The sequence below is a fragment of the Phocoena phocoena genome, chromosome 3 (genome assembly GCF_963924675.1).
Source record: "Phocoena phocoena chromosome 3, mPhoPho1.1, whole genome shotgun sequence".
Classification (NCBI taxonomy): Eukaryota; Metazoa; Chordata; class Mammalia; order Artiodactyla; family Phocoenidae; genus Phocoena; species Phocoena phocoena.
In genome coordinates, this window is record NC_089221.1 from 170,644,367 (window position 1) to 170,667,312 (window position 22,946).

A 22,946-nucleotide genomic window follows, 5' to 3' on the forward strand; every position below is an offset into this window, starting at 1 on the left:
GCAGGGGACACGGGTTCATGCCCCGGTCCGGGAGGATCCCACATGCCGTGGAGTGGCTGGGCCTGTGAGCCATGGCCGCTGAAAGTTTTTTTTTTTTTTTGTGGTACGTGGGCCTGTCACTGTCATGTCACAAAAAAAAAAAAAAACAACAACTTTCTGTCTGTGAATTCCCTGGCATTCCAGTGGTTAGGACTCTGCAGTTTCACTGCTGAGGGCCTGGGTTCAATCCCTGGTGGGGGAACTAAGATCCCAGAAGCTGCAAGGCATGGCCAAAAAAATTCTTAAAAAAAATTTTTTTTTCTGTATTTGGATTTACTTGGATTTACCTAGTCTGGACATTTTATATACCTAAATGAAATCATACAATATTGGTCTTTTGTGTCTGGCTTTTTTCCTCAGCATATTTTCAAGGTTTCATTCATGTTGCAGCATGTGTCAGAGCTTCCCTTATTATTTTTTTTTTTTTCGCGGTACGCGGGCCTCTCACTGTTGTGGCCTCTCCCGTTGTGGAGCACAGGCTCCGGATGCGCAGGCCCAGCAGCCATGGCTCACGGGCCCAGCCGCTCCGTGGCATGTGGAATCTTCCCGGACCGGGGCACAAACCTGCGTCCCCTGCATCGGCAGGCGGACTCTCAACCACTGCGCCACCAGGGAAGCCCCCTAAAAAGTATTTTAGTGGTGACCAAGAGGTAGGCTTATCATGGCTATAATGGCCTTATAATTGTTTTTAAATGAGTATACAGTTCACATACCATAACGTTCACACTTTTAAGTGTAAAACTCAGTGGCTTTTTGTACATTGCACAGCTGTCCAACCATCACTATGCAGTGTGAAAAAGGAAATATAACTTTTTACATTTCAAAATTCACGGAGACTGACTAAAAGCTGATCTGACATAAATTTCCCTGCAGTATAAAATGCACACCTGAGAACTGTGACATCTCAGTGTCTGTGCTGAGACCAGTCCTGCAGAGAGACTGGGACCTCAGGGTCTGACTTCCCACGGGGTAAAGTTCCCTGGGCCTTGGGTAGCTGACCTCAAGCCCCAGCGGTGGGAGCTTGGACTAAGGGCAGAGCCTCCTGCTGTTAAAGGTCACACATGGACCAGGCCTGACCTTGCATTGCACATGGTGGGTGGTGTCACTGAGTCTTTGTTCTTAAAGGGCACGTTTCCACCATGACCTTGCCCTGGGCCATGCCCTGACACTGGAGATCACCAAGCTGATGAAAGAAATTTTCACCTATTGAGGTATGGGGAAGTTATTCGGACTTATACATGATTTAACTCGAATTTTATACTAACTAAAATGGCCTGTTTGTGGCCTATCAAACACATTGTCTGTCTACTTTAATTATTAAAGGGCACATTGACCAGAACAAAAGATGTCCGTGTTAAAAATAAAGACTAGAAGTCTCCCTTCCTGGGACACCAATGCTGGTCCTCCTTCGATAGCTACTCGTTGCCTCCTGCTGCAGCCTATGTGCTGACCTGTTTGTTTTTTGGGTTTTTTTTGTTGTTGTTGTTATTGTTGTTTGTTTGTTTTGCCGTTTTTTAAAAAAATATTTACTTATTTGGCTGCACCGGGTCTTAGTTGCAGCACGCAAGATCTTCATTGTGGCATGCGGGGTCTTTAGTTGCAGCATGTGGGATCTAGTTCCCTGACCAAGGGTTGAACCCACGCCCCCTGCACTGGGGGCACGAAGTCTTAACCAGTGGACCACTGGGGAAGTCCCTGATCTGTTCGTTTTTGAAACCTTGAAGGAATGTTTCCCTGCATTGTTTGCTGTTAAGAGTTCTTACAAGATAGAAAACGGTGCTAAAAACCATGCTTTTCCTGCGCAGGTCCTCTGAGTTATCTGAGAGGCCGTCTTAAGGGCTCTAGTCTTCAGTTTGGCTCAAAAGATATTTCTATTCCTATTATAGATCGTTTGTTTTTTATTTTCATCAACAAAGCCCTATGACCCGTATTTTCTCATCCTCATTCCGGGTATGGAGCGATCCCCGGGGAAACTGAGTCTGGACTTCCAGGTGCAGGAGGAGGACACAGGGGAGCCACCGAGCAGATGCCACAGGGTGTGCCGCGCCCAGAGCCCGTTCTACACGGAGCCCAATTCCCAGGCCGGCGTATCAGCCACGCGTGTCCCTGTGCCCTGTCATTCGGAGGTAGGGGCGGGGTCTGGTTGAACTGTCCAATGAGCGGCGACTGGGCGGGGTCCGGACAAAGCAAGCAGGATAGAATGGGACTAGGAGGACTGTCCATCAAGGCAGGGGCGGGGCAAGGATTACTGTCCAATCAGAGCCCGGGCTCCGAAGAGGGAGGGCGGCGTGCGCGTTCCCAGCCCGCGGAAGTTTTTCTGCGCTTGTGCGAACTTGTCCTGCGCGGCTTCAGGTGTCGCGTCCCCGTCGGTCTCACCTGCCCAGGTCGGAGGGTCGCCCCGAGGACGCTTCGCAGAACCCGAAAGGAGGCACAGATGGTGAGTGCACCGCTCAGGGCCCTAACAGGGAAAAGGCTGGTTCGAACGGTCCGGAACTTGCCGACAGCGACGGCCGGGCCAGGGTCTCCCCGCGTCCCACCCACCCCGGAGTCCCGACCCGAGTCTCCCCCTTGGCCTCGGGGTGGGTACCCGGGATCCGGACCCGAGTCTTCCCCTCGGCCGCGGGCTGAGGACCTGCCGTGTTGCTCCGTCACTGCTCGGGGTCCGGGGGCGTCCGGACCGAGTCTTTGGCCCCGTGGGGGTCGGAGGGAGGACAGGACTATTCCCGACGCGGGCCGTTAGGCGCTGGGGCGTGGGGGACCCGCCCTGGACCTGACAGATAAAGTCAAGCCCGGACTTGTCAAAGAGACTGTATTGCAAATACTGTTGCGATAGCGCCGAGGCTCGGATCTCAGAGATGTGCCAGCGTCTCCAACCACACATCAAAGGGCTTTTCTGTGTGAGGAGGGCGAGCAGGAGGGAAGTTGGGCGAGTGAGGGCGGTGCGCGGAGTGCGGGGCCAGCGTGGCTGGACTGGACAGGGCTCCTTGGGTCACCTGTTGTCTGGAGAAGCTGATCAGGGGCTTGTTCGGAACCTCAGTGTTGCTCAGACGTGGGGGCGACACCCTGTCCAGGAACCTGTGGGGAGAAATCTGACGATGTGGGGTAAGAAACAGGACACAGAGAACTTCGTCAAGCCCAAATGTGTGGGCAGGAGGGCCGGATCTCCTGGTGTCAAAGATAAAATGTCAAAGTGGGGCTGGCCCCTGAATACGTGCAGGGAGCATCACAGAGTGTCTTTGTACTCTGGGAACAGATTCACAGTGACCTTGCCCCCAGGCCGACCCCTGACTCGGGAGGTTCCCCAGGCCCTCCTGTGTCATGTGGAACAGTAATCAGTATTGAGCTTATTTGAGGTCTTAGGAATTGCAACTTGGGGGACCCAGATTTGAGTTGATGGAATACAATTTATGTTTTTGAGGCATAAGAAAGAAAATTTAAGCATAACATTACTCTCTGCCCTTATTGGGCCCTCCCTAATGTGCATTGTGCATCTGCATTATGCATTAACAGACCTTCTCAAAGGTAGGAATGTCTGCTCCACCAGAAAGATCAAATTTTTTTCCTCGTTCTGCCACCAGCAATGTAACTCCAAGATAACATACCTTTCCTAATCCTGTCAGGGGTCATGCTGATCTGCTGCAGATCTAGACTATGTATTTTTGGTGAACCTTATGTGAGATGTCATTGTGTCATTTTGATATATGCTCCTTTGCCTCAAAAATGTATATGATGGTCTTAGACTTCTAGTAAGTGGAACAGCCCTCTGAGTTTTATGAGAGACTGTCTCCTGGGTTATAATCCTCTCATAGGCTTAAACAAAAATTTCTATTTTCTCTTTTAGATCGACTATTCATTAATTTTTCATCAACAGCGTAACACTGAAAGTGTTGTAGGGAGGAGCAAGAGTAACAGACTTATTAAAGGAAAAGCCACAGGGTTGTTAAAGTTGCCTGGCATGAATTATGATAGACTGACACAGGGAATGAAAAATTTGTCCTTAAGGAATAGGCTGTCACGAGTTATTTAGGGGAAGGGTCCAATAAGTATCTTGACTTTCTGGGTCATTGGGCAGCTGTTCTGGATGCCTGCGTTAAGTCAGTAAGTGGTCAAAAGTTCAGATTCCATCTGGGCTGAGACCTGCATAAGCCCCACTTCCTCAGTGGCCTCCTGGCTCCATTTTAGAGTGCTCTCTTAGCAATACTGACTCCATTTTGATTCTCCTTTCACACCTGTCCCCTGCTGTCCTGGCTCCCGGACTTAGGGGGGCAGCCCTGGACAGGGGGCACTGAGGGGAACTGAGTGGCACATTTCTGTTCAGGAGAAAGGGACTGCAAGCTGTGGGCTGATGCTGTGTCTGTCTGGCCAGCAGTACATTCGGCTTAGAGTCCACCAGGGCAGCCAGGTCTGGCGCCCCATAGAAAGCCAAGCAGTAAAGGGCTGAAGCCAACCAGCCGCACTTCCGCCCTGCTCCGTCACGTGACCTACAGACCGCCCTTCACTCAGAAGCCAGACCTGCACCCGTTGTCAATCAGGGCCCAAGAAGGGGGTGTGCCTAGAGACCCGTCCAATTAAGGTGCGAAGGCTTGGAGCCTCATCCAATCAGAGACGGGGGCGGGCGCATTCGCTTACGTTGTGACGTCACTCTTAGCCGCCCGGGCGTTGTGTCGCACCTACTTCAGGGGACCTCAGGTGTCCCGTCGGTGTTGCTCTAACCTGCCGGAGCTGTTGGGCTGCAGGGCCTCGGGGAGGACGACCTGAATGCGCGCAGAGGGGCTGAAATGGTGAGTGCGTGGGGCTGGCGCCGAGACCGTCTGGGGCTGGTTCGAATTGGCCGGAAGCGGCAGCAGGATAGGACTCCCTGACCCCGGTCCGGACCCTAGTTTCCACCCTCGACCGCGTCGCGCGGTCCCGGGGTCCTGTCCGGTCCTCGCGTGGGGTCTCGGGTCCCAACTCGGGTCTCCGCCCTCGACCGCAACTTGGGATCCCGTGAGTTCCGACCCAGTCCCTGTCCCGGTGGGTGTCTGAGCGAGGATGGGGCGAGCCGCCGGAGCGGGCGGTCAGGCGCTGGGGTCCCGCCCTGGACCTGAGAGATAATGTCGAGTCCAGGGTTGGTCAGGGAGACTATTTTGCAATTAATGTTGCGATAGGGCCGAGGCTCGGATCTCAGGGATGTGCCAGCGTCTCCAACCACACAGCAAAGGGCTTTTCTCTTTTGTGAGAGGAGGGTGAGAGGGAGGCGGATTGACAGAACCAGAGGTCCTGTGGTCAGGGCGTTCTCGGCCCAGGTGAGAGGGGATTTGCTCTGCAGCTCAGTGATGCTCAGTTTGGGAGGTGTAGCGGGGAGTGACCCAGAGTCAGGGGCATTTGGGAAGAAGCCTGAGTAAAGTTTAGGTAAAAAAATGGATGTTGAGCTTAAAAATAACAGTTATTTACTAGGAAAAATGGATTTATTTGGGAACAGCAAAAAATTGCAATTCGGGACAGACAAGGTATAGCAAAAGCCATAGGCAAGTCCAACAGACTTATTTATTGCAGAAAAAGGAGGGAGGTGGGAGGGGTTGTATTGATGTAAAGTCCGAGGAGAGATGGAGAATTAGGTTGATGCCGGTTTCTCATTGGCTAGTTGCTGGGGTAGCCAGTTTCTGGAGAAGATGCAGTGTATGTACATCTTTTTCTGTTGGGGCCTGTAATTGTTGATTCTTTCGTGTTCTCAATTTTTCTGTTGGGGGCTGTAATTGACACTTCTTCCTGTAATTGATGTCAAGTGGTTCTGGGTGAGGCTCTCCCTTCTGCACCCACCCCGACTTCTTTTTAGTGCGTTTTCTCTTTTTTAATTTTCACAAGGGCCGTTGAGAACACTTGGTCAACCCTGTGGCATTAAAAAAACTACAAACTTTACAACAAGAGACCTTTATTCAAATGAGTTCCTGCAGGGGGAGAAGGGTCTGTTGCACCAGGCACAGGGGGCTCTGCAGGAAGGGGGACATCTGACCCTAAGATCTGCAAGTGTCTCAAGAGTTGGGCAAAGAGAGTTTTTCTCTTATACAGAGGAGTAAACACCACCAGGAGGGACCAGGTGTGATGCTCGGATAGCAGATCCCTGAGGCCAGCCTGTCCTTAGGGGTCTGTCGTCTGGCTGCGGTGAGGCCAGGTCAGGGGGAAGGAGAGGAGCTGAACCAAAGTTTGGCCAGCAAGCATTTGTTCTGCTTGGCCAGTGGGGGGAACAGTTCCGCTAATCACTGATGAGGTGGAGATGGGACTTTGAGGGGACTGCATCTGGCCTTGTCCTGGATAAACAGGGGGCCTCCGTGTGAGTCTTATCTGAGTCAGGTGGGGCACGGGGGCGGTTTCTTGCAGCCTGCCGTTTTCCAGAAGAGCAAAGGGTGGGGGGCCCTTTCACCTCCCATCGAAGTTTCCAGGAGCACATGGCTCAGGGAGGGTTCAGCATTGTCCCCTGACACCTGTAAGCAGCCTCCTCTGGGTCCAGCTCAGCACTAATAGCTTCCCCTGATCCAGCTTCCGGTTTCAGCAAGTGTAAAATTCTCCATTCTTTTGCCTGGTTTCTTCTCCTTAGTGAGGGTAGTAAGAATCTTAGGTCTTTGCCTTTTCCTGATGACTCGTTTTATTCCAGGCTTTTGGGCCTTAACCAGAGATGCCTCTGGGGAGAAGTGTCTCAGTACAGAAAATATTTTCTCTTCCATTAGAACTGCAGGAAATGGGACTTCCCTGGTGGTGCAGTGGTTAGGAATCCGCCTGCCAATGCAGGGGACACGGGTTCAAGCCCTGGTCTGGGAAGATCCCACATGCCGCGGAGCAACTAAGCCTGTGCGCCACAACTGCTCAGCCCGCGAGCCACAACTACTGAAGCCCGCGCGCCGACAGTCTGTGTTCTGCAACAAGAGAAGTCACTGCAATGAGAAGCCTGCGCACCGCAATGAAGAGTAGCTCCCGCTTGCTGCAACTAGAGAAAAGCCCACGCGCAGCAATGAAGACCCAACACAGCCAAAAATAAATAAATTTATTTTTTATAAAAAGGAAGAGGAATTTCAGGAAATGCAGGCAGTCCCACCCCTTCATGTGAAATGGGTGGAGAGATGGATTAAAAAGATTCATAGAAATTGTAGTGACTCTTCCATGAAGGGTACAGAGTTGTGACACTGTCCGATTCTTGTCTACTTCCTGTTATTAGCTGGTCAACAGAGATGAATGGAAATTCTGTGGAATGTGACCAGTGCTACTGAGACTTGCTCACTAATTTTTAGATGAGCTACAGCTCGTCATCATGAGGATATTAGTGAACTGATGCCTGTCTCCTGCAAGGGGTGAGCAGTAATCCTGTTCCTCAAATCATAAAAGTGCCCCAGAATTTCCCTCTCCTGCATTATCCATGAACACAGGAGGAAGCAGTGATCCTGCGGGTTCTCATTTACACACAGACGGGTCTTCATCTCCTGTCAATGACCCACAGGGATCGTCATGATGCAGGTGTATCATCTGGGTCGGGGACAAGCTGAGCCTGTGAGGGAGGTGAAGGAAGGTACCCTGGGGTATTGCCCCACCCCATCTCCCCCATCCCCCCATTGCAGGTGGCCTACAGACCATAGAACCACCACAGAAGGAGCTGTTAATGGCACGAGCATGGGGCAGGGCATCCAGCTCCAGAAGTGCTGGGGGTGGTTTGTCCTCTGAGGTTGTGCTGCCCTCGGCTGTCTCCCGACCTTTGCTTTTGGCCTCATTCAATGAGTTGGTGGGTTGAGTGTGATGTGTGCACCCTGAGTGAGTCTGTGAAGGTCAGATGTGAGGAAGGCTCCTTGGGCTCAGCTGCTGCTGAGAGGGTCGATGAATTAGAGAGTTTCTCTGGGTCAGAACTTCAACTTGAGCGTTTCCTCCTGGGTGAGAATTGAGGCCCAGGGAGGGGGCATTCCTATACTTAGGTGGAGCTCAGTCCTTCCCCCTGCCCTGGGGGTACCCATCCAGCTCGGTTGGCTTTGACCTTCTGACTTGAGGTTTCCTTGTGCACCGTGGGCAGCAGGCCGCTGATCTGAACGGCTCACACTTGGCTGCGCTTCCCCTTTGTGTCCTCCTCAATACAGTGTTCTGCCCTGTGACTCAGTGTGCAAGCATGTAAGACATTTTTGTTCCATTACTTGAAAGTGTAGGGTTGTTTGGTTTTTATAGATTTCACCAATTTTATATGTATATGTATGTGTGTGTACAGCTTTATCATGTGTACATGTGTATAGCCATCACCACAATCAAGATACAGCACTATTCTATCACTACAAAGATAGTTCCTGCTATCCCTTTATAGTCACACAAACCCCACTTCCTTCTTACCCTCACCCCTAACTTCTGACAGCCACTCAACTGTTCTTCATTTCTATAATTCTTCTAGTAGTTTTTAAAAAATTTTATTTGGTTGCACTGGGTCTTAGTTGCAGCAGGCAGGCTCCTTAGTTGTGGCCTGCAAACTCTTCGTTGTGGCATGAATGTGGGATCTAGTTCCCTGTCCAGGGATTGAACCCGGGCCCCCAGCATTGGGAGCACGGAGTCCTATGCACTGTGCCACCAGGGAAGTCCCTCTTCTAGTAATTTTCTATTGCATACTTTTTTCCACTTTTTCTGAGACTCCAGTGATACTAATGTTTTATCTTTTGTGTTTGTCCCACAGGTCACTAAGGCTCTTTCACTTTTTTTTTGGTCTATTTTCTCTGTTGTTCAGATTGGGTAAATTCTGATGTTCTACCTTCAAGTTGACTGATTCTTTCCTCTGTATTGAAACCATCCAGTTTTTTAGTTCAATTATTGTATTTTTCAGTTCTAAAATATCCATTTGGTTCTTCTTTGTATCTTTTCTTTCTTCGCTGAGACTTTCAATTTTTTATTTGTTTCAGGTGTGTTTGTTTGTAATTACTCACTGAAGTATTTTTCAGTGGCTTTAAAATCCTTATCAGATAATTCCATGTGTGATTTTGATGTTGGTGTCTGTTGATTGTCATTTTTTGTTTGTTTGTTTTATTATTATTTGGCTGCGTTGGGTCATAGTTGTGGCACACGGATCTTCGTTGTGGCACGTGGGCTCTTCCTTGTGGCGCGCAGGCTTATTTGCCCTGCGGCATGTGGGATCTTAGTTCCCCCACCAGGGATCCAACCCTCATCCTCTGCATTGGAACCCGGATTCTTTACCACTGGACCACCAGGGAAGTCCCTTGCATTTCAGTTTTTGTTGCACTTTGCAGATACTGTGTTGTTTGCAAATTGAAGGTGTTGTGCAACCCTACATCTCAGCAAGTCTGTGGGTGCCATTTTCAAAGAGTATTTGCTCACTGATGGTCAGCATTTTTTAGCAATAGTGTTTTTAAATGTATGTACAAGGTTTTTTAGACATAAGTCTATCGAACACTTAAAAGACTATGTGACTTTTACCTGTACAGGGAAGCAAAAAAATTTGTGTAATTCACTTTATTGCAATATTTCCTTTATTGTGGTGCTCTGGAATTAAACCCACAGAGTTACCAAGGCCCGCATGTATTATTTCCTGGTAAAATGACGCCATTAGTTTCCTCTATTAATGATTTTAAAACTCAAGCATGTACTGCAGGTCAGCATTAGAGAGATTTCTATGTCTATTATTACCAAGAGATCAGGGTGAGAAATACATTTGGATATTTGAAAAGACTCTCTGAGCAGAAACAAGACTTGAAATGTGGTTTTATGATAAACCATTCAGAAGACCTCAGTCATGCAATACTAAAAACACAGAACAGAAGATAAACAGGCATTTACCAACCTCATTGTCTCCAGCACATGACATGTCACATATTAAGGCATCTTTTGCTCCCATCCTGGTATATGCAGGTTAAGAGACAGGCTTTAAATCGGAACCAGCACTTCTGCTCAAATGCATTGGGAAGATTTGTTTTTTATATTCTCCCATTCCACACACCCTGAAAGCTCTCATGATGAAGCACTTCTTGACCCAGAGCAACCCAGTGGTGTACACAGATATCTGTTTAGTAAAGAAGAGCAGTTCCCCGTTGAACAGTAGGAAGGAACGAGAAGAAGATTATGTAAAAAAGTTCCAAGACTGGTATCTCAGTTGCTCTCAAGAAATTTATGCTTCAGTGATAAGGAGATAGACGAGATGAAGACTTAACTAAAGACGAGATTCTATTAATATGGATCCTGCGGGGGAATAATTGTTCATCGGTATTTTGCTCCATTGGGATGAGAGTTTGAAAAGCACTTCATATGCCTTAAAAAAAAATCATGTTTACTAGAATAAGATCATTTAACTTAATACTAATTTTTTATTATTTCCCATATTTGTCCATTTTCAAAGCTCAACAGGCTCCATAAAGTATACTGAAGAGTGACCTGTTCACCTGTTATTAAGGCAGGTGCTTGGAAATAGTGTACTAGAACTACATCTTTCATGAACTGTCAGCTTGCAACATTTTCCCCCCAAGAATGGTACCAAAATTGTGCTTTGTGGAAACCTCCCTCCATACTAGGGAAGACTATGAAAGATTTTGAGCCCAGTTCCTTTTTGAAAAGACAGTCTTTCCTCATCTCCAAGACTGAGCATTGTTCATCATCTTTAGGGCCAGTCGTGTTTAAAGGCTTCACATCCACTCAGCCCATCCTTGGGAGCTGCTTCTTGCTGAGCCATGTTATCTGCCAGCTCTTCATTCTGGGCTTTTGAAAGTGGTTATTTTTTGTCTTTTTTCCTTCTTGATGGGGCCGTTTTAGGAGTTTCAACTCCTAAATGATCAGGCTTATGGATGGTGCAGGGTATTGGGAGGACTCTTCTCCAGGAGCTCTCCTTGGTGGGTGGAAACAGTCCGTAGGTGACGGCAGTTCCAAGTTGAACATGACTGACCCACTCTGCCTTCAGCTCACACATGGTGGATGGAATGTGCGGCGTTACTTCTCTCCAGGAAATCTCTGTTAAGGCAGTTTGGGGAATCACCATTTTCAGCCCGTAGTCTTGAAAGAAAACCAGACTGAATTTTTGTCTCCTGTAGAAATAGAACATCATGCATCAAGTTCCATCTCTGGGCGCTTGTTTCATCCTTGACAATTGGTTTGTGATATCTCCTCAACCTACTGGATCTCTGAAACGTTTGTAACTTTGTTCCTTAAGCAATTCATATTCTTTTATTTGCCCAAGTTCTGGTGCTTTTGAATAAAATTGCCATTAGATTAAGAAGAACATGTTTTTAGCTCGTCTGAATCTTTTTTTTTTTTTTTTTTTCGGTACGCGGGCCTCTCACTGTTGTGGCCTCTCCCGTTGCGGAGCACAGGCTCCGGACGCGCAGGCTTAGCTGCCATGGCTCACGGGCCCAGCTGCTCCGCGGCATGTGGGATCTGGGATCTTCCCGGACCGGGGCACAAACCCGTGTCCCCTGCATCGGCAGGCGGACTCTCAACCACTGTGCCACCAGGGAAGTCCTGAATCTATTTTTTAAACAGTTTTTATTGAGGTATAATTTATGAACTGTAAGGTTTCCTGGTTTAAACTGTAAAATTCAGAAGTGTTAGAATGTTTACTGGATTGTGCAACCATCCTCACATTCTAATTTTAGATATTTTTATCACCCCAAAGAAATTGTACCTGCTGGCAGTGACCTCTCATTCCAAGCCTCCACCCGCCCTTCGTCTAGGCAGTTTATTAATCTAATTTGTGTCTCTATAGCTTTGTTCATTCTGTACATTTCACATAAATGATATGATACTGCCTGTGGGCTTTTGTGAAACCTGTTAATGTTTTTAAAGTTCATTGATTTTGTGTCGTGGATTAGTACTTCATTCCTCTTGTTGCAAATAATATTCTGTTGTGAGATTACTCTGTTTGCTTATCCAAATCAGTTGATAACCTTTTGAGTTGTTTCCACTTTTTGGCTGTTATGAATCATGCTGCTGTAAACATCTGTGTATTACTTTTGGGGTTTTTAAAAATATTTATTTGGCTGCATCAGGTCTTAGTCGTGGCATGTGGGATCTTCTTCGTTACAGTGCACAGACTTAGTTTCCCCACGGTGTGTAGAATCTTAGTTCCCCGACCAGGGATCGAGCCTGTGTCCCCTGCACTGGAAGGCGGATTCCTAACCACTGGACCACCCGGAAAGTCCCTGTGTATTAGTTTTTGTGTTGGTGTTTGCTTTCGCCTCTCTTGGGTAGATAGATACCTAGGGTGGAATTGCTGTGTTATATGGTGAAACTGTGTTTATCATTTTGAGGATCTGCTGGATTGTCTTCCAAAGTGGCTTCATTTTACCTTCCCACCAGCAGTTTGTAAGGTTCCAACTTTCCCACATCCTCGCCAGCATCGGTTTGTCTGTCTTATAGCCTTCTTAGTGGGTAGGAAGAGGTATCTGCTTGTAGTTTTCATTTGCATTTCCCTGATGACTAACGTCCCATATTTTCAGGTGTGTGATTAGCAAACCCCAGTTGCAGGCCCGGGTGAGATAGCCTTGCCTTCTTTGTAGCTGATGTAGTGGAATATTTTATCATTTCAATGTTCGGAATATATTTTTTATAGAAATTCTAATTGATAAAGATAGCTTGCTTTATATTTCAGGGGTGTAGAGTCATACCATATTGTCCTAAAAACATTAATTCGGTGATTTTTCTCTGTGTTAAAGTCATCTTTGGCTCCAATGCCATCAGATCCTTCTATGACTCTTCTTCGTAGGGCATTATTCTTGATTTCTTGATTATTTATCTGAGAGGCCTTGCTGGCTTGACAGATCCCTCAGGAACCAGGCCTCCTCTTACCCCACAGGTGTCCCAGGCCCTGGGCCCTGGCCTGCGTCTGTGCCCTCCGTGTCCACCTCATCCTGGCAGGAGGTTCGTATCTCTAACTCTGTCGGATATGAGGGGACTGGCCCAGGCTTTTACATGCTCTTCAGTCCAGGCGAGAGTTCTTCAGATGCAGCGGCCCTGGAAAATCAGTGTTCACGACCTCCTGACAGTCTGCTCCAGTTCTAGGAGGTTCAAGGAAATAACTTATGAGCAGGCCAAGTGTCCATTTCCATGTCATCTGAATGATGATTTCATTTTCAGTGTGTGTCATACCTCACAGTCTGCTCTATCTCAGTAAAAACCGTTTTTTTTCATTATGTGTGCATGAGTGTTTATCAGGTATTGTTGTTACATTTTGTTTCAGTCTCCAGCACTTAGCATCACTGAGTAAAATGCATTTGATTGGCTTGTGTGTGTTCATTTCCCACAGGAGTGTAGCTCAGGAGTCCTAGGAATTGAGTCCAGTTCCCCACTGTTAGCCTCCCCATCCTCCCACACACGGGGGTGAAGAGGGAGCCTTGCTGACACGGAACCTGTGGCTGTTTCAGGACTCGGTGGTCTTTGAGGACGTGGCTGTGAACTTCACCGCGGAGGAGTGGGCTTTGCTGGACCCGGCTCAGAGGAAGCTCTACAGAGACGTGATGCTGGAGACCTTCAGGAACCTGGCCTCCGTGGGTGAGGACGGCTTCCTCCCTGCACTTAGTCTTTAGGGAACAAATATTTCTTACAGTGTTCTTTCTTACTGGAACCAAGGAATAGGAATATGTTGAAAAACAGGCAGACGTGGTCCCCACCTTTATAGAACGAACCTAGAGTCAAATAGCTTTTCCATGACGGTAAATATTGAATTGATTTTTATTGCTCTTGATCAGAATCCTGAGGCTCCCTAATTGTGTAAATGTGAGCGTGGTCTCCAGTGTTACTTTGGGGCAGTGAGAGCAGCGTTACGGTTTTCACCCTGTGAAAGTTACACTGTGATCAGTACACATTTGACCTGATAATCTTGCTGCAGTTAAACCCAAACTCACCCATCCTCAATGACATGAGGACCAGAGAATCGGCCCATCTCATGGAGGGCTTGTTGTCCTCCATCCTCCCCCTGAGAAGCTTTTCTCCGCGAGCAGGACAGCAGCCACGCACCGTCTGATCTCCTAGTGGCAGCTGGGTCACTGGAGATAGGCTTCCTCTAGGGCCTCTGTGCCTGCGATCACCAGGAGGGCACACCTCTCTGGAGGAGCAGGTTCTGTATCAGGGAGAGATATTTGGACATAACTGTTAGAAACATGACTCTGTCTTTGAGAAGGTGACGTTTGTCACTCTGTCTTTGAGAAGGTGACCTGGCTTCCCTGTTGGACTTTTCATCCATCTTTGCCCACTTCAGAAGTCTTTCTGTAGCTCCTCTTACGAAGGGAGCATTTAGGAGTGTGTATTTTGCCCAGTTCCTGCCTGCTTTGCTTCTGTGATGTATCTCTTCTGAAGTATTTCTTAGTGAACAGTCTGCCATTTTGACTCATTTTCCCTATGATGGCTAAAGTTCCAAATAGCTGAGGTCCTCAGAGTTTTTCTTTGTGTGTGTGTTAAATTTGGTTTGGACCCAATTCCAATGTGTTTGTGGGTGTGTGGGTGTTAATTTTGTTTTGGACCCAATTCTAATGTGTGTCTGTGTGTGTGTGCACACGTGCACATGTGTTAAGGCACCTCACACCAACAAACAATTATTGGACCAGCAGCACATCATAGAATTCAACTCAATCCTGACACCATCTACCCAGTGATAGCCACAGATTCCACAGCTTAAGGTTTCAATCCTTCAAGACTTACTCCATATTCTCCCACTTCAGATGCCAATCTCAAGTCCAGGCTTTTACCTGTCCTCCTGACCAACTTGTTATAAATCAGAGGTTCCCATGACCCTCTCCTTGGGTTCAACTAATTTATTAGTGTGGCTCACAGAACTCAGAGAAACCTACTACTTACTAGATCGCAGGTTCATTTTAAAAGGATATAATTCAGGAACAGCCAGATGTAAGAGATGCATAGGGTAAGATTTTGAAAAGGAGTTTCTGTGCCTCTCCAGGTGCCAGTCTTCCCACATCTCCACGTGTTCATCAACCCAGAAGCTCTCTGAACTTTTTTTCATGCCTTCATTACATAGGCATGGTTGATGAAATCATTGGCCATTGGCAGTGGATTTGATCTCTAGCCCCTCCCCCATCCCCAGAGGTGTTGGGGTGTCTGGGGGTGTGGATGGGATTGAAAGTTTCAACCCTTTAATCACATGGTGTCTCCATTGGCAACCAGCCCCCATACTTCTTTCTAACAATTTTTTTCATTAATATAAACCCAATTGGGATGGAAAGGGCTTTTTATGAATAACAAGACACCTATTTCACCTTTCTGATCCTGAAGCGTTTTCTGGAAATGAGCACAAGAGACCACATATTATTCCATTGCTTTTACTGCTCAGGAAATTCCAAGGGTTTTAGGATCCCCGGGCAGGAAACTGTGGATAAGGACCCGATTTATCTGAGAAATATATGTTGGTCATCTGAATGACCAAATATATATATATATATATATATATATATTTCTGATATATCACACATCTTCTTCCTTCCTTTATAAAATTATTTTACATTTTTGAATTAGTGTATGGAAAGAAATCTACATGTGGTCTCTTTTTTTTCCTTTATCCCACCATTTCTTTCCCATGGATTTAATTATGTTACCAATTATTGCAGGTTCTTGCTCTCAAGTTAAAACCAGTAGATCAAGTGCTCATTGGGATATTTTGGAGACTGGACTATGCAGTGAAGAGAAAGTAGTAAGATTCACAAGAAATGATTCCATGTCTTTTTTGGGAGAAAACTGGGCATATCATAACATGCAAGATCAGCATCTAACTCAGGAGAGGCGTTTGAGGTGAGTGGCACTCCCACGGGGGAAAGGGAATCTAGGCAGAGTATTAGACTCACTTAAAATTAAAGAAAAAGTGTAAACTTAGCTAAACAATTGTCTATTCACAGAATTCTTACAAAACTACTTTTATAAATGTGATGTAGATATGGAGCTCCTAAAACTTAATTCAGTAGGAAACACTGGTCAGGAAACCTCGTATGTAAAAAACACTGAAAATTATGGTGCTGCTTGAGCCCTCAGCTGAAGCATTAAACTTGTTGCACTTTGTCACAATGCATAGAGTGCTGAAAACATGCCCATTCATTGAAAATGGCAAATGTGTAGTCAAAATAATAATGAATAACCATCAACAAATCACTAATTAAGAAATCACTTATAATCATTAATCCCTAATACTGTGCTTCCTATTTTGAACAGAAATAATTTGGTGGAGAGTCTCTGTGAAGGTAAAGAAGGTCATCAATGTCTAGAAACCCTGAATCAGATTATAGATTTTACTGTGCATAAGAGTTATTGGACTGGAATTCAGCCCCATCAATGCATTAAGTGTGGAAAAGCCTTCAGGGATCATTCTTTCCAGAAGAATCAGCAAAGATCTCACCCCGGACACAAACATTATCCATGTGAAGAACGTGGGCAAGCTTTCAGCTGTATGTTGTGCCTAAGCCCTCCCAGGGAAACAGACATTGTAGAGAAACCCGAAAAACATCAGGATGCTGGGAGAGCATCTAAGAGGTGCGTGAAGAGTGACCGTAGTAAACAGTCTTTAGAGTGTAAGAAGTTTGGAAAAGCTCTCACTTGTCCCTCATCTTTTCAGGAACATGAGAGAGGTCATTATGGACAGAAAATCCACATGTGTGAAGTATGTGGAAAATCCTTCAGTTATTATTGCCAACTTGCACGGCATGTGAGAACTCACACTGGAGAGAAACCCTATGAATGTAAAGAATGTGGAAAGGCTTTCACTCGCATCTCACACTTCCGAGAACATGTGAGAATGCACACTGGAGAGAAACCCTATGAATGTAAGCAGTGTGGCAAAGCTTTCAGTTGGTGCACTTACCTTCGAGAACACATGAGAACACACAGTGGAGAAAAACCCTATGAATGTAAGCAGTGTGGCAAAGCCTTCCCCTATCTCAAATCCCTGCAAGGACATGTGAGGATCCACACTGGAGAGAAACCTTATGTGTGTAAGGAATGTGGGAAATCCTACAGTTGTCCCAAATACTTTAGAAAACATGTGAAAACACACAGTGGAGTAAAACCCTATGAATGTACAGAATGTGGGAAAGCATTCATTACTTCCTCATCCCTTCGAGAACATATGAAAACACACAGTGAAGAGAAGCCCTATCAGTGTCAGCAGTGTGGGAAAGCCTTCAGGTATCCCAGATCCCTGCAAGGACACATGCTAACCCACAGTGAAGGGAAGCCATATGAATGTCAGCAGTGTGAAAAAGCCTATAGGTGTCTCATATCCCTGCAGAGACACATGAAGACACACACTGGCGAAAAATTCTGAATAGAAAAACTATGGGAAAGCCTTCATTCTCCCTTAAAATCTTATAAATGGAGCAGTCACAGGAGAGAAACATTATGAACGGAAAGAATGTTGGGAAACCTTCAGCACTTCACTTATTTTATACTTGAAAACTCAGGGTAGACAAATTTTTTTAATGGAGAGATATGATTTTTCCTTTTAAGTGCCTCATCCTGAATAGGGATCCCAGTGTATTAATTTCTAGCTCATGTTAACTGACCTGAACACTTAAGATAATAACCATGCCTCTATGTACCCATCATCTTTGCTACTTATCTTTTGTTATCTTGGACTTTAAATAGTTATACAGTCATATAATACTTGTCTCAATTCCATTACAATGTCTTTTGAACCCAGAGTGAAAGTCTTTTTGGTTTGTGGTTTTTTCATGTGCAAACATGGTATGAGTTTAGATGAAAAAAAAGTTTTTTAATGAATTTATTTATTTTTGGCTGTGTTGGGCCTTCGTTTCTGCGCGCAGGCTTTCTCTAGTTGTGGTGAGTGGGGGCTACTGTTCGTTGCAGTGCACGGGCTTCTCATTGTCGTGGCTTCTCATCACACAGCACGGGCTCTAGGCACACGGGCTTCAGTAGCTGTGGCTTGTGAGCTCTAGAGTGCAGGCTCAGTAGTTGTGGCGCACAGGCTTAGTTGCTCCGCGGCATGTGGGATCTTCCCTGACCAGGGCTCGAACCTGTGTCCCCTGCATTGGCAAGAGAATTCTTAAGCACTACACCACCAGGGAAGCCCCTAGATGAAAATATTTTTGATTCTTACTTTGTCTTATGGTCCTAATATGTGATCATGATGTGAGACCTGTGTTGTTGAAATGACTTTTCTGGTTCCTGAACGATACTGGAATTTTCTGACTCAGTATTTATGCTCCCCTTAGTTTATATTACTGAAAGGTGTGTCTTCCATATTTGTTGCTAGTGGATACCATATTTGTGTTCCTCACAGAAATTAGTAATTGTGGAAGGTCTTGGAAGGCCTTCTGTCTCATCTGATTATGTTTATTAATTTGGCCTCTCTTCATTGTCCATGATCTTGGGTGGAAATTGCACACGAAACATTGAGTTAAGAAGAGCGACTTGTTGGTGTGAAGTTGAAAGCTACTATCCAGGTGGTTCTACTGAATTTTGTTGTCAGCTTAGGCAAGGTGGAAAGCTATATATCCCAGAGTCCTTTTGTTAGTGGTTCTGAGTTAAAGTGTAGGGAAGAAAAAGATGCGTGAGGTCCAGGGCTTCCCTACTGGTGCAGTGGTTAAGAATCCACCTGCCAATGCAGGGAACACGGGTTCAAGCCCTGGTCCAGGAAGATCCCACATGCCGCGGAGCAACTAAGCCCGTGCACCACAACTACTGGGCCTGCGCTCTAGAGCCCGTGAGCTACAACAACTGAGCCCGTGAGGCACAGCTACTGAAGCCCGCGCACCTAGAGCCCATGCTCTGCAACAAGAGAAGCCACTGCAATGAGAAGCCCCAGCACCACAACGAAGAATAACCCCCGCTCACTGCAACTAGAGAAAGCCTGCGTGCAGCAATGAAGACCCAATGCAAACAAAAATAAATTAAAAAGATGTGTCCAGAAAGCAGAAGTGAGGAATCCATGATTCTCGGATCTTCTGTACCATTAGGAGACGGAGATGCATGGCAACCTGGTAGGCCTGAGTTCCAGCACCATTTTCTGACTTCTGGCTCTGCCCATGTGGAACAGCCCCCAACCAGACACATGTTTGGCATTTGGGGACAATGAGAAACACAGGTACAGTACGAGGGAAACCCTTTTGAGTTCACTGTCTTTCTCATTCTCTCTGAGGACCATGGGTAAGTTCCTCTTGGTTCAGATCTCCAGTCTCTTCACATTGAGCTTCCCACTCTACTTGGCTTCTCAGTTTGTAATTTTCAGGTGTTTGGAAAATCCCAACCTTTTTTCTGTCCCAAGATCCACATGGGAACTGTTAGTGGCAGCTTGCAGTTGCCCAACCATGTGGAGCCCTGAGTCCACAGTCCCCATTTGTTGAGGTCTGCTGGGTCAGCACTTTCCCTAGTCCAAGTTTCCACAGAAATTGCTGGTGGTGCACACGGGGCCTTTTCTTGGGAAGTCTGCAGTAATTTCTAAGCCCCAGCCCTTGGTTCTGTTCCCAGTTTCCTTACTGGGATCTGCTGGTGGTTTAGTGTATAGTTCCCTATGTATTAGAATTTTCCCCCACAGTCCACATTGGGAACTGCTGATGGCAAGTGCAGTTCTCCATTTGTTAGGAATGAGTCCACAGTGCCCATCTGTGAGGTCTGCTGGTTTAATCCTTTCCCTGTCTCTAGTTCTTTGGTTGCTACTGGTGTCCACAGCTCCATTTCCTTGGTTACCATTGGATGCTGTTAACGTGCACATGAGGTAAAGGCTGTTTGCTACACGGGAATTTCAGAAGCCATAGCCACAGATGTTGGGCAAGGGATGCAAACTTCAATGCTGTTAAAGCACTTGCCACCTAACTCAGACACCCATGTTAGGTTAAGTTGGTTACGAAATGGGTTAGATTGATACTGGGTCACCCTCAAACCTCAAGAAGATTAATTTTCATGTAGTGAGGTACAGCGTAATACATCACACAACTTCCAACCCAGCATCATGTCCCTTTTACGTATCAGATTGTCTCGAGAGACCCAAAAGCTTAGCTAAAAATACAAAACCAGTAATACAATGGGATCCTTAAAATCTAAGGAGTCAAGTGTATCCCCTTCTGGCACACTTGCTTTTTTTTAATATCTAAGAACGGTGGTCCCAGAAGCTGTAGATATTTGTAGTAATGGCAAAATCTTGCTAAGCTTGTTTTGTTTCCTGAGAACTTGGCTTGGTAACTGTCATGTTGGGGGCACCAGAACATGGCCAGACTGAAATGTGGGTTGCACCTAACCTAACAGGCTAGGGTCCTACATAACTACTGTCAGCCCCCAGGGGAATTGCAATGCCCATTAGAAGAACCTCTCTAATTGGATAAGATCATTTCAGAGGTGCACGCAAGAGTTCACAAATGAAACAAACAGAATGGGATACTTACTTTAATTGGCACCCAGAAGCTCCCCAAAGGCTTCAGAATTCCAAAAATATCTTCATTAAAAGCTTCCTTGCAAAAAGCTAATGAAAAATTAATGATATAAAAGGCAACATAGATCCAACAAGTAAACAGCCTCATATACACCCTCATACCTACCTTGAAAGGAGGATCCCTCCCAGAGTTGATGAGACTCAGAGATTTTCTGGTAAACTGCTGCATTATTCTCTTTAACAGCCTAGGGGAAACTAAAATTAAAATTAATTTAAAACCCTAACCAAATTCTAGTAAAAATCAGAGCTACGCTCTCCACTTTCTACCCCACTCAGAACCTGCACATGTGATCCTGGAAAAACTGGCAAAATCAGCTAAGGGTGAAAATTCTTATCATAGCACTCCCAAATCTCTGTCTGTACTGCCCAGTCGAGAGAGGGAAATAACATTTCACAGCTGTTCCTTTCCAAAATCCGTACCAACTGGTTATTGGTCCTTTCTCTCCCAGGGATAGATTTGGTTCCTTGCATGTCTTGTTTTATGTCATAGAAACTTGGCTGGGGGACTTCCCTTGGTGGTGCAGTGGTTAAGAATCCGCCTGCCAATGAAGGGGACACGGTTCGAGCCCTGGTACGGGAAGACCCCACATGCCGCAGAGCAACTAAGCCTGTGCACCACAACTGCTGAGCCTGTGCTCTAGAGCCCACGAGCCACAGCTACTGAGCCCACCTGCCACAGCTACTGAAGCGCACGTGCTTAGGGCCCATGCTCCACAACAAGAGAAGCCACCATAATGAGAAGCCCACGCACTGCAACGAAGAGTGGCCCCTGCTCACCACAACTAGAGAAAGCCCACGCACAGCAATGAAAATCCAATGCAGCCAAAAGTAAATAAATAAATAAATAAATAGGAAAAAGAAAAAACTTGGCTGAGCTTTCTGTTTTCCTGGGACATACAAGTTGATGGCGCTTTCTTTGGCTCTTTTGTGAGTGACTCTAGATATCGTGAAGATAATATATTTTGTACCTCTTTGGGGACACTTCTTGAATCCAAGACGTTGTTCATATTACCAAAAATATTCACTGCTCCTGCTGAAACCTGACACGACATTTGAAAGGACTTAATAACTTTAAACCAGAAATTTGGCCAGATTAGAACCTGATATGCAGAGCCTGAAAGAAAAAAATTTCGTTAGGCCTTTTACCTTAAGTTAAATGTACCCATAGGGAAAGAACATTCCAGCAAAGGTGGAGAGGTGAAGCAACGCATGATGTCATTTACACTACAACCCAATTCTTTGAGGAACTGAGAGCAACTGTACTTGTCTTAACAAATAAAAAAAAACAGCTGTAGAGGCAATCCAATATCTATTTCTTTTTAACCAATCCTAAAACCTTCCCTATTTATCTCAAAAAGCTTTTAAGTTATTGGTCTTAGGAAGCCAGAGTCCTTCTTAGAGGAATTTATATCATTTCCCTGTGCCTTTGAGATAAAAAATGTTAACTCCTAATCTAGGCCGTATGTTTAAAGTACAAACTTCAGGGATGTATTTGTAATGAGAAGTAAAAGGAAAGGGGGAAAGGTTATTTTCAACTTAGAAAAACAAGAAACCCTTAAAGTGTCTTCTAAGGTCTCTGTTTGGAGCTGTGTGTTTGTGTATGTCTGTGAATGTACATTAAAGATACAGTGTTTTTTTTAACCTCTGGATGGTATTGACAAAATTAATTTATATTGTAAAAGGAGCTCTATTTAATTGCCTTAAAGAAAATAAGCGCTTATATAAATTAAATTCCCAGAAGTGTAGTGGAAACTAACCAAAATGCTTTTCAGGGTCACGTCATCTGGGAGAATATTCACTAGTGAAGCTAATTTGCATTTGTTGGTTTAATTAAAATAGGCATGTCTTTAGAGTTATCAGCATTAAATATAAAAATTTTACTTAGAGGGAAGAGATATGGGAATATATGTATAACTGATTCACTTTGTTATAAAGCAGAAACTAACACACAATAAATATTTATACTCCAATAAAGATGTAAAAAAAAAAATTTTACTTAGACGCAAGAGGGAGGGGATATATGTATACATAAGCTGATTGACTTTGTTATACAGCAGCAACTAACACAACAACGTAATGCAATTATACTCCAATGAAGATGTTAAAATTTTTTTTTACTTAAGTTTACCTGAAGTCAAGTAACTTCACTTTATCTCTTACAAAATTTGTCAGGAAAAAAAATAACGATTTAATTAAGTTTTCAAAACTAATGGAAACATAATAGTTGAAAACAAGCAAATAGATTGCAAGATAAAAAGGTTTTAGGTGAATTTTCCAAAAGACTCCCCAAGTCTTTTGGTAACCTAGAATCTTAAAGTTTTCCTAAGTTAAATGATGATTTAAGTTAAATACATGGAATATCCAGATCATTTCCAAATAAGAAAAAATACTGAAACAGTTACTGAGCATAGGTTTATCCACTTTTTGCTTCCTTTTATGGAGGAATTAAAGATATTCCATTGGTAAAAATGAGAAATTTTCTATGAAACAGCACGTTTCTAGAAAGTATAAACAGTTCTTGTAAATCTGACAATTT

General features: G+C 45.3%; 1 protein-coding gene across 1 annotated transcript; it reads left to right on the forward strand.

Moving 5' to 3' along the window:
• Positions 1-1,991: 1,991 nt before the first annotated feature.
• Positions 1,992-17,368, forward strand: LOC136120449 (zinc finger protein 124-like). Its single transcript, XM_065873859.1, is given in 6 exon segments — positions 1,992-2,165; positions 2,392-2,476; positions 12,827-12,891; positions 13,395-13,521; positions 15,939-15,964; positions 16,529-17,368. Coding segments are annotated over 6 exon segments (1,317 nt in total).
• The last annotated feature ends 5,578 nt before the right edge of the window (positions 17,369-22,946 follow it).